The sequence below is a fragment of the Scyliorhinus torazame genome, chromosome 4, assembly GCF_047496885.1.
Source record: "Scyliorhinus torazame isolate Kashiwa2021f chromosome 4, sScyTor2.1, whole genome shotgun sequence".
NCBI classification, from domain to species: Eukaryota; Metazoa; Chordata; class Chondrichthyes; order Carcharhiniformes; family Scyliorhinidae; genus Scyliorhinus; species Scyliorhinus torazame.
This window is the reverse complement of record NC_092710.1, coordinates 56,476,691-56,489,053: the sequence shown is the minus strand read 5'-3', so window position 1 is coordinate 56,489,053 and position 12,363 is coordinate 56,476,691. Positions and strand designations below refer to the sequence as shown.

Genomic DNA, 12,363 nt, shown 5'->3' with positions numbered 1-12,363 from the left:
AATGTTGATCAAATTGCTTGAGAATTTAGCCGAAGTTCTTGCTATCCACCTTGCTATCGAAGTGTTAACATTTTCAATTGCTTGGGGACCTGCTACAGTGAACAGCAATGCTATACGCCTCTTGTCAGGCTTTGCCTGCAGACCAAGGGCTGCAACATAGAGTTTGAACTACTGTTCTAACACCCGCCAATTCTCGACTACTTTACAGGTGACCCAAAGCTGTTGAGGTGCCTTCAGACCTTCCATCCTGGGCTTCGAAGTTTACAGTGCGTTGAGTACTAGTTGGCAGTAGCTTACAAGGTTAGTGGAAAAAATCATACCTTCTTCTTCGGAGTTATCTTTAAAGTGTTCGGAACTTTGCAGAATCTTCTTGTTCTTAGTCGATCTTCAGTCCTGGTACCATGTAATGTTCTTGTGCACTGCCTGATAGGAATGATGCACTACAGAACATCTAGTTCTTGACTAGTTAAAATAATTTATTACAAAACAAATGTGTGGTAAAGATAACTGGAATAAATATATTACACACCACTAACTAACTATTCTCGAGCTACTGCAAAATACGACTATCCACCAACACGACTTACTCCCTACTCCCAGAGGCATAGAGTCAAATGGTAGGTTAACATTGCCATTTGCTGGTCGGAGGTCGTGCACTCTATTATACACAAGATTGCTTATGCATCTCATCACAGTTGATCAATTGATTGACTGGCAACCTGTGGGTTGGCTAGAGACCTTGGGCGGGATTCTCCACCCCCACGCCGAATTGGCCGCGCCGTCGTGAACGCCGTCGAGGTTCACGACGGGGCGGAACGGCCCCGGTCCCGACCGATTCAAGCCCTGACAACGGGCCAGTATCGGGGCCGCGTCATCTACCCGCGCCAGGCCTTGTCGCCCGCGTAAAAGCGGCGCCGAATAGATGACGCGGCCGGCGCCGCATAACGGACGTCATCCACGAATGCGCGGGTTGGCCGGCGCCAACCCGCGCATGCGTAGTTGCCGTCCTGTCCAAATCCGCCCCGCAAGAAGATGGGGGACGGATCTTGCGGGGCCGCGGAAGGAAGGAGGTCCTCCTTCAGAGAGGACGGCCCGACGATCGGTGGGCACCGATCGCGGGCCATGCCACATTCAAGGTGAAGCCCGCGGATACCCCCTCGCCCCCACCCAGAGGCCGCCCCCCCAGCGTTCACGCACCGCCCACGACTGCAGCGACCAGGTGTGGACGGCGCCGGGGGGAACCTGCCGTTTTGGCCTGACCGCTCGGCCCATCCGGGCCTCAGAATAGCGGGGATGCCGGAGAATCGCCATTTTGGGTGTCTCCGGCGATTCTCCGGCCTGCGGCCCGCGAAACTCGACTGGCCCGTTCCCGCCGCTCGGGAGAATCGCGGGAGGGCGTCGGACCGGCGTCCCCGGAAATTTCGGCGGCCCAGGCGATTCTCCCAACCGGCGTGGGAGTGGAGAATCGCGCCCAGTGTTCTTCCTGCCAACAGTCAATGATCGGTTCCTGCATGACGCTTTCTGAGAGAGCTGGACAGAAGACTTTGGAAGTGAAAGAAACTGTCTCTCTCTCTCGCCTTTGAAGTAAATAACTGCTTTATTGTTCCAAAACCAGTGAGTGCCTGGCACACCATTGCTGTAAATGTCAAATAATCCTGAATCTACACAGAAAGTAGGCAACCTTGTGTAGAAGCCAGGTATTTCTATTACACCTAATATAGGTAAAAGATAAGTGTTTAAGCGTAAATATTAAGCCCCAGTTTTAAATTAAGTATTAAAAACACATATTCTGCAAATTCATTTAATCATTTTGTCCAACACAACTTTTAGGTACATAGTTTTAAAGTAACACCGAAGTCTGATAAAACAGAAAGTTTGAATACATTTTTCAAGTCAGTGTCCAAGGACAGAGAAGACCCACAACAACAACATTGCCTCATAAGATAACATGAAGGCTCCATTGTTATAATAGCCTGAACCACATTCCATAACTTATAAGGCTGAAACATTTTAGATTATTGCTGTCGTTTTAAAATGGACAGTTTATAAAACATCGAATCAAATATATTTGATTCCAACTTTCTCAAAACATAACCATTTCATAGAAGCAGCATAATTCACTTTGCTAAATTGAAAAAGTCTTTGATTTACATTTTGCAAGTCATTTGCAATAGCCAAACCAGCATATTTTGGCTTTGATAAAGCACCATATCACATTCTTTAACATACGCAAATATGCAGATACACAACAAATAGAAGTAATGTTACATCTTGAAGATGGACGGCTTGCCGTCAAATCAAATGTGTTTGAGTCTAACCCAAACCAAGTAGGATTAAATTGGGATGTGATTAGGTGACTTAAGACAGATATGAAAGGGTATAACTAAAGAAGTTTCGGCCCGCCATTTTGAAGTTTAGTTGGGGATTAGTTTTGTTGTAGATTAGTTTTTAGGTAGATTGGGAGTTTTTGTTTCAATGGTTTGAAGCTGAAGATTAGCTTTCTCTCTCTCGCTCTCTCTTTTTCATATTTCATTTTCAGACTTTGACTTATAAAAGTTATTGTTGAGCTGATTGCCTAAGCAAGAAGATAATGTCTGTGATTCTTTGAAAGCTTCAAATTGTCTACAAATTGCCTTTTAAATGACTTTCAAATTGTAATCAATAGAAGACAAATAAAACAATTCTTATTGGCACCTGAGAAGTTTTAACTTAAATTTCTACTGAGTTCCAGGAATCGCCAAGTGCTGCTGGTAACCGAATGGTAGAAATCCTTCACCTGGCCAGAGAAAACAAGCTCAAGTCTAGAAGGAAGAATTACCAAAATGAAAGCTCAAAGTCCAGAAGGTATCCAAATGCATCAAAGATCTTTTTTCCTTTTATTTTTATTAATATTTTATTTACCACTTAATCCCCCTTTCCCCTGTGTGTTGTTTGCCTGTGTGTGTAGACAGTGGGATAGCTATAAGGGGGAGGGATTCGGAGAGGGATATTAGATAGTCAGTTACATCTTTCTGCCAGTTTACATATACTGCACAGATTATTGTACATAATACTGTACGTGGGCAGCTTAGCACTGTTGCCTCACAGCACCAGTTACCCGGGTTCAGTTCCAGCCATGGGTGACGATCTCTGTGGAGTTTGCAAGTTCTGTTGTGTCTGCGTAAGTTTCCTCCAGGTGTTATACGTGGGCCGAGGTAGGGTGCTCTTTCAGAGAGTTGGTGTAGACTCGATGGGCTGAATAGCCTCCTCCAGCAGTGTAGGGGTTCTATAGAATTGACCGCGTATTTGTGAGAGTGTCGTGGCACACCAAAAGATGGGACTGATACACAACACCTCTCTGAAGTTAAGGTCCTGATAAATACTCCTTTTTGCACTTTCTGTACTATTACTTTACAGAAGTTGGCAGATACCTTCACGTGCTAATGGCCATTTTGCAATTAGTTTCATTCATCCTGCTTTCCTTTGGGCCTCTTGTTTTTTTCCTCGAGGTTCTGTGAAGGTTCCCCAGAATTTGGTTTCAGCTGCGGTCTGCACCTGTTTACCCACCACATCTGTCAGTGGTGACACATTCATAAAGCTATTTTCACACAATGAAGACCACCCCAAGGTGTTTTGTATTGTGTAATAAAATGAGATTAATTTCTGACCTCATAGTCTAACCGAGTAGTGAACTCGCCAACATTGAGGGCATTTAAAAGTTTATTGGATAAACATATGGATGATAATGGCATAGTGTAGGTTAGATGGCTTTTGTTTAGGTGCAACATCGTGGGCCGAAGGGCCTGTACTGCGCTGTATTGTTCTATGTTCTATGTTCTATAGTAATGGATCAGTGATCATAACATAGTTTAAAATTCGCATTCAATTTGAAGTGCAATCCCGTAACTCCTGGTCGATTGCTGAGAATGTGGTTAAGGAGGCTTTTCCCTCTTGTTGGTTACCGCACCACTAATTTAATTCGCAGTCTAGAAACTGTATCCTTTTGGACCCAGACAACAAGGTCAGTAGTGCTGCCGAGTCACTCTTGGACTTCAATGCATATTGAAATTCCTCTCGGGTAAAATATGTGCCCTTGCTACCCTCAGTGCTTCTTTCGGATTATGTTTAACATGGAGGAGTACTGATACTGTGGCTGACAGGTGGGAGAATCATTTAGTAACCAGTAGGATGTTTGTGGTCCAAGTTTGAGCTCATGTCATGAGTGTCAATGCGGTACAGAGTCAATGCTGAGAATTCCTAGCAAGTCCCTTCCGACCACTGTGCCGCCACATCTGCACAATCTGCCCTGTTGCTGGGATAAGCATTTGCTAATTCTGTTCCCGGAAGTGAAAACGTCACACACGTATCATCACAAAATGTTGCCAATCTGTATTTGCAATTTGTCTAATCACAGCTAAGACCGTTCCATATTCGTTGGAGACTATCGCCCCACGAGAAGAACCGTGGTTCTCCTGCTAATGATTAATGGGTGGCACGGTAGCACAGTGGTTAGCACTGTTGCTTCACAGCTCCAGGGTCCCAGATTCGATTCCCGGCTTGGGTCACTGTCTGTGCAGAGTCTGCACGTTCTCCCCGTGTGTGCGTGGGTTTCCCCGGTGCTCCGATTTCCTCCCACAGTCCAAAGATGTGCAGGTTAGGTGGATTGGCCATGCTAAATTGCCCTTAGTTTCCAAAAAATGTTGGGTGAGGTTACGGGGATAGGGTGGAGGTGTGGGCTTAAGTAGGATTCTCTTTCCAAGGGTCGTGCAGACTCAATGGGCTGAATGGCCTTCTGCTCTGTAAATTCTATTTCTTTGTGAGCCTCTTACACAAAATGTGCAAATTTAGGGCAATTGAACCTGGCTAATGTTATAGAAGCCTGGATAGCTAGATTAATAGACCTAAGATCCAAATATATTACATTTAACAGTTAGAATTGGAACAAAAATAACAGCTAGTGATCAAATGCAAAGTTGATTCAACACAAGAGCTCCATGTGTCCTTCCCTCTGGTATTTGAACCCAATAAACCAACAATAGTCTTTGCACCTTGCTCTCTCCACATTTTTATAGTCAATTAATAAAGAACTTACACCAGTGAGCAAGAAAATGAGCACGACACTGCAACTGCCTGCAACATATGGTTTAGTACACCTCACAGGAGAGAGCTGAAACAGGTAATCACTGTCAACTCACGCAGAATAAATTACTTCGCCTAAAATGATCAGTGATTTCAGGATAATTCAATCTATATACTGTTGTGTGTAATTCCGATCCAGTTCTATATGAGAGAAATGTGTGGTGAGCTAGTGTACAGATCAGGCAGAATATTTTGTTTATGACTGTGATATGTAAGTGATCTTTACCCAGGGTGTGTTCAACAAACTCATGAACCCATTACACAAATGCATCCAGACCCTTTGGAACCAAATTCAAGATCCGCCGTACTAGGTAAGGATCCAGAATATATAAATCACTATTATATTGTTTTAATATATTTTTTTAAATGATTAATCACTACTTTTTCTGTAGTGGTTTAATAGTTTTATAGAATGGTTTACAAAGCTGAAGAAGGTCAGCGAGTCCCTGCCCTGCCTGTAAGATCAATCCTGCTCGTCCCACTTCCCGTCTTCTTTGTTGCCCTGTTGTCTTCGGAAAGTTTTGGTCAATTGGATGCAAAGATTCTGAATCCTCCCAGCAAGGGCAGCAGTCTCTCTGTACTTGTTATAAACTGTTAATTGTTTTAAACATATGGTACAACCATCTCGCAATCACTCTTCCCTGTCCAGAAATGAGCCCATGTAACTGAAGCGCCCAATCCTGGGGACCATTTTCATAAATCTCTTCTTCACCCTCTTGTAAGTTGGTTTGTCCATTTTTCAATGTGACCTCCAATTTTCGCCAGATTACCCCTGCTTGTATCTGAGCCAATGTTTGATAAAGTCTCCTCATAGCTTTGTTGAATTTGGGTTTGTAACGTTTGAACTCTGGGGCATCCTATCTGGGAGGACCTGACAGATGTGCTGATGGCCACCCCCGTCCAGCAGCACATCTGGGAATTCCGCAGGTGAGGATTGCATAGCAATACCCAGGAAGTTCAAACTTGCATTGGGTCATCGCATAGTAATGGGAACCACCAGAAACTGACACAAATCAAAAATGTCTGATGATTCTGACTGTCTTATAATAATGGTCACACAGAGAATGTTCGAAGAATTAAAACCGCTATAGCACTTATACACCCATCGACACTGCCCGGGAATCACCCACCCACCTACAACCCTCCAGCAGTGAATTACCCACTCATCCCGCTACCTATTCCCCACTGAACCCAAAGGAACCCTCAGTACTCTTTATCCGCGGTGTGATCAACTCGCTAAACGTGCTATCCACAACTTCCTCAGCATCTTGGATGCTTCAAAGTGAGTCCATCCGCAGCTCCAGAGCCGTCAAGCAGTCCAACAGGAGCTGCAGCTGGACACACTTCTTGCACGTGAAGGAGCCAGGGACAGTGGACACGTCCCTGACCTCCCACATCTCACAAGAGGAGCATGACACGGGTCTGGGATCTCCTGCCATGTCTTAACCCTTGAGTTAACTTACAACAATAACTACAATGCCAAGAGAAAAAGAAAAATTAAAGGAAAAACTACTTACCAGTCACCAGCTCTTATTGTATTTGTGAGGTTGTAATTTTCTGAAAGAGATCCTAAAATTAATATTCTGCGACACTTCACCTGAAGTCCTTAATGTTCTCCTCCTCTTTTTCATATTTATATCTCACCCACCAATTGATATTATAATTACAGAGCATCAGAATCTGGGACAACCTGGCAATGTCAGGCTGAAGGTTCAAATATCGGAGAAGACCTAATATCTTAAAAAAGAATAAAAATGGACACAGGTAGGTTCACACAATACTTAAAAATATAATTTCTCTCTTGATAAAGGATCATATCTTGTGCATAAATCTGCATTTCAGACTGGAAGAGACAGCAGGACAGGGGTTGGGCAGAAAGAGGGATTGAGTGACCATTGAGAGGGACATTACAGCCTCCAAGTACTGAAACTGGCCAACAGATACCTGGTATTGGGGACTGCAATGTGAAGAGAGAGGGCAAGCAGAGCCGTCACATCCTGAGCAACATTGTGTAAACGGGGAGTAGGAGACCACCCATTGGAACAGCCATACAAATACTCTTGACTTGAAGAGCAGATCAATGGCTGGACATTCTGTGAAGAGTAATTCACCTGTTTCTCCCCAAAGTCTAAATTCTACAAGGCACAACTGAGTGTAATGTAATCTTCTCGACTTATCTAAGTGCTGTGGCTCCATGAGCACTCAGAAACTCTGCACCATCCAGGAGAAGGTAGTGCACTTGATCGGCATCCGATTGGGCATCTCCATCCTTTTGCCACCGATGCATAGTGGCAGCAGGATGAAATTAAATGAAAATCGCTTATTGTCACAAGTATGCTTCAATGAAGTTACTGTGAAAAGCCCCTAGTCGCCACATTCCGGCGCCTGTTCGGGGAGGCTGGTACGGGAATTGAACCGTGCTGCTGGCCTGCCTTGGTCTGCTTTAAAATCCAGCTATTTAGCCCAGTGCTAAACCAGTCTCTGTACCTTTAACAGGATGAATCACAGCAAATCAGCAAGGCTCCTTCAACAGCCCTTTCCAAATCCACGACTTCTCCCACCCTCGAAGGAGAAGGGCAGCAGATACATGGGAATATCACCATCTGCGGATTGCCCTCCAATCCACACACCGGACTTACTTGGCACCATGTTGCCATTCTTTCATTATCACTGGAGAAATTTCCTGGCACGAGCTTCGCAACAATACAGAGTGCACATGCACCAGATACATTGCAGTTGTAGTTGTTCAAGAAGATGACTCACCAACTTTCTGATGACAGTTTAGGATAGACAATAAATGCTGATCTTGCCAGCAAGCCCCATATCTAGTGAAGGATTAAAATAATGTTCGGTTTATATTTGAAATTAATAACCTCGTATTAGCCATTAAGGGATTGAGACAAAGGTAGGTATTTGGAATAAGGCCAGCTAATCTATCACTGAATGTTTTGGCATTCCCAGAAGGTGTTTGAAAATATGGGGCGGGATTCTCCCTTTTGGGGACTAAGTCCCCACCTAGCCCGCCTGAAAACAGGCGAGAATCACTCCGGACTTTTTCCTCGAAAGTGCGGGGTGATTCCCCATTTTCCAGGGGGCTAGCAGGGTCCCGGCGTGTGTCCCACAGCTCTAGCTGCCGGCAGGGCCCTGCTGTCCAGACCGCGCCGCCGCGCATGTGCACGGCGGCCATAAGCGGGTCCGCACAAGCACGTGGTGGCCCACTTCAGTGCAGGCACCGCCAACATGGCGGACCCACACAACGGTCCCGCACGGAGTAAGGGAGGTCCCCCCCAGATCGCGACGGCACGCCGATCGGTGGATCACCGGTGAGGCCCCCCCCACCAGAGTCAGAGTCCCCCACCCCCCCACCAGGACCGTAACCGCGGCCGCAGTCCTGAGCACCCGCTGGGTGGTACCAGATGTGAACCACGGCAGCGGTAACTCGGCCGGTTGACCGCGGAGAATCGCCGCGGGGGCCCCTTCCAACGGCGCTCGACCGGCGCTGTGGCGACCGCGCGACTGGTGGGTTCGCAGAAGTGCCGTTGCGCTGGATTTCCGGCGTGAGCGGCTATTCTCCGCCACCGCGACAGGCGCGATTCTGGCGCAGAAGGTCGGAGAATTCCGCTCATGGTTCTCAGGAGGCTTCAGTTGTTTCCTGTAAGAGGAAGTGTAACAATATGGACAGAAATTAATTGGCGTGTTTGGTTTCCTCCATTGTGCTCACAGATCCGAACTCCACTTTCATTGAATTCTTGACAAAGTGCGAGGATCACCAGCTGTTCCAGTTGACAAAATTCTACCGAGACAGACTAGAGCAGGCGATTGCAGAAGGGGTGGATGGACTCAGCTCATTGTTAACATACGAGAAGATTTTCAATGGTCAAGAACATCGGGTAAGTGAGAGCAACACAAGATGAGTTTGATTTCTTCATTACAGAACTTGCAGGATATGTTAACAAATGAGAATAAAATTCCAGGTTTGTCCAGACCATCTTCTGGCAGATCGATCAGTCAGGGGCTGCACTGTCAATGGAATTGTTGACCAATCAATCTCTGGTAATTAGTTTATCCCTGACCCAGCCATGAGGTGAGGAAAACTCCCGAGGTGGAGAGTTTTGAGAACCGTAGATCCAAAGCCACTAGCTCCTAGTACGCAAGCTTCACTCATCGTGCATGGTTGCAGCAGCATAGTGTTTATATTACTGGATTAGCAAATTAGGCATCTGAGCTCATAATTCTGATCTTAGACTTCACTGTGTCAGTTTGCGAATTTGAACAAAGTTATTTGATTAATATTGGATTATCATCACAACCCATCTGGTTCACTGAAACCCTTTAGGGAAGGAATCCTACTGGCCTTACTAAGGCTGGCATGTATGTGGCTCCAGACACACAGCAGTATGCTTAACTCTTCATTGCCCTCATAAATAACCTAGACAATAGGGCAAAACTGCTCCAAAAAGGTGTAATAAGAGTAACGTGGGTGTACCACCCAGTATTGGATTCAGTCACACGTCCCAGCCAATCTCACAAATCCTCACTCACATTTATGGACTTGAAACAAATTTGACTGAACTCATCCGACAGACTAGTCAAGCTAAAGCCTTTAATTGATAGAAATCTATGACGGTGACCATCGAACAACGTCCCGGACTCCTCTGATGCTATCTATGGGTATGCACATTCCAGGTGGATCCAGCAGAGATGGAAGACCAGTGGTATTATGTAGCCTGGGAGAGTCCTCAATATTGACTTTGGATGCAGTGAAGCCTCATGGCTTGAGGCCAAAGATGGACAAGAAAACCTCCTCTGTTTACCGTCATCCCTCAGTTGATGAAAATGGCCTCCTCCATTTTAATTCAAAATAGAACGGGCACAGAATTCAATTGAACTTTCCAAGGATTGTGGCTCTTGGCAGCTGAACCAACACGAGCAAAATCTTAACTTGGTGCTCACCCATCTAACTGTGGCAGATGTTTCTGGCCACGGCAGTATTGGAAAGAGTCCCTGCACAGTTCGAGATGAAGTACTGTCGTTTTCAGTTTTCCTGCCAGCTGGTTTCACAGCGGTGTAGGGTGGTTACAATGGGAATTCCCATTGGCAAGTGGGGGGAAGATAAAATCCCACCACCAGTGAATGGCACACGGCCGAGAAACACACAACTGGGGAACTGGAGAATCCCACCCACCATCTTCAAGTTGAGGATTGGGCCTGGTGTTGTGTGATTCTATCCTCACACTGAATGTGATAGATATGGAACAGATCAACTATCTTGAAACTGAAGGGCCAATGTCTGACTCCCGCCACGGTGTCACATCCCATTGTCCGCCATTGATCCCTGCATGCGTGCTCGTCATTGCATCACACAGGCCCACAGTCCTTCTGGGGTGCGGGGCTGGGGTGAGCAATGATCATTCATGCACAGGTTGGCCCAGGCTCATATCATCCCCCCCACATCACCGGCATCCCACACACCACACTACCCATGCCCACAGGCAACCGGCACACCCTCTGCACCCAGCCAAGCCCATCCCTCACAACCTGAGGACAGAGGGCCGAGGCAGGTCGGACATCATTGAATATGTGTTTATTGGTGACAGTGCTATGTACGTTAACTGTGCCCTAGCCCCTAACACTATCCTATGTGTTGCACCTTGCCACCTTAACTTTCTAACCTTACTTGCCCTAATGCTCCTTCTAGGTGGTTACCCCAGGCGACACTGGAGGCGGCCTGCTGCGCTACCCGCCCTGTGACCTGGGTCATCCTCTGGAGAGAGCTGGCCTGGTGGACACATCAGTCTTCTGGGCGTCACAAGTGGCTTGGTACCACCCTGCTCTGCCAGGGTGCCAGATGCGCCAGGAATGGGGGCGGAATTCAGAGGTGCTGCGATGTTCCGACACCTCCCCTGCGGGTGTCACTGGTATGGGCCCCATCCTGCTCCCTTGGGTGCCCGGTGTCCCCCGGGCTACCCCTTGGGATGGTGGTGTGGCTGGAGCGAGCTCCAGGCGCGCCTTGGTCACCTGGTGCTGCTAGTTCTGGAAGCCCTCTCTCGACTTGACCAGGGTCTCCATGCACACGGCCATGGAGCACTGGGACTGTGCCATATCCCTCTGGGACTGTGCCAAGTCTCGCACTGACTCTGCCACGTCCCTTTGGGACCCTGCCAGGTCCCTCTGTCTGGCTCAAGTCAGCCAGCATCAGGCCAATGCGCTCGATGCCTACAGCCCTTGGAGCCTGCTCTGCCATCTAATAACATTATGGCTGATCTGATCACAAGCTCAAATCTGCTTCCCGCCTCTCCCCGCTAGCTTGTCACCGTCTTGCTTACTGAGACCAGCTATCTCAGCCTCAAATAGTATTCAAAGATTCTGCTTCCACGACCATTTCAAGAAGAGAGTTCCAAAGATACACGACTGAGAGGAAAAAAATCGCCTCATCTCCTTTGGATTTCAAATGTGAGAAACAAGTGAATCATATTGTCAATCAGAAACGATGTCATGTTGGACACGAAGGGTCGAAGAAAACTAATCAACGTCAAATTATTGCAGCTTTTCAATGATTTCTCAATCTCATCTAATTATATTTCTAACTGCGAGTTTACTGTATTCACATTTACTTATCATTAATAACTGAAGCGAGACGTGAAGAGAATTTTCAATCCATGTTCACCATGGATCAGGACCCGGCCCAGTGACAGCTTCTTGTGAGCAAAACAAGTGGGAAACTCCATCAGGGAGCAGATCCTTTCCTTCCTCAGTGTTTATCTTTCACTTTGCTCTTCAATATATTCTTTACTATTTACAGAATGTCACTGAGCTGGTGGAGAAGGGAAACCGGGCAGACAGTTCCAAACTTCTCCTAAATCTGGTGATGGAGAAAGGATCTCGGGCTCAAAGGGTGATGTGGGAATCCTTTGTGAAAATGTGCCATGGGGTCCCAAAGCTGGATAAAATACTGAAAGAAATACAGGAACTTGGTACGGTAAAATCACAGTGAATTCAATTTCAGATTCAAAATTTCAGATTTACTGCAATATTACACAGATGATTTTATGGAAGTTACTTGTTTTCACAGGTTCTGATCCATTTGATTACATGAACATCGCACAAGGTTTGTCCAAATTATCCAGTTGCCTGAAAGGTAAGCGATGAAATTCCAATTTCACTTCTGAGAATCGGAGTGGTGGATTGGAGACTTTGTGTAAGAGAGTGTCAAAATATGGGTAACAGAAAATTAGAGGCTTGGGT

At 46.3% G+C, this 12,363-nt stretch overlaps 1 protein-coding gene across 1 annotated transcript in view; it reads left to right on the top strand.

Moving 5' to 3' along the window:
- The first annotated feature begins 204 nt into the window (after positions 1-204).
- LOC140410232 (NACHT, LRR and PYD domains-containing protein 3-like) overlaps positions 205-12,363 on the top strand; it is a 197,696-nt gene continuing 185,537 nt past the window's right edge. The window contains exons 1-7 of the mRNA XM_072498184.1: positions 205-300; positions 2,732-2,844; positions 5,349-5,429; positions 6,788-6,882; positions 8,842-9,008; positions 11,921-12,092; positions 12,191-12,256. Of these exons, the coding sequence (XP_072354285.1) occupies positions 6,873-6,882; positions 8,842-9,008; positions 11,921-12,092; positions 12,191-12,256 (415 nt within the window). The 5' untranslated portion in view covers positions 205-300; positions 2,732-2,844; positions 5,349-5,429; positions 6,788-6,872. The remainder of the gene's footprint in view (positions 301-2,731; positions 2,845-5,348; positions 5,430-6,787; positions 6,883-8,841; positions 9,009-11,920; positions 12,093-12,190; positions 12,257-12,363) is intronic.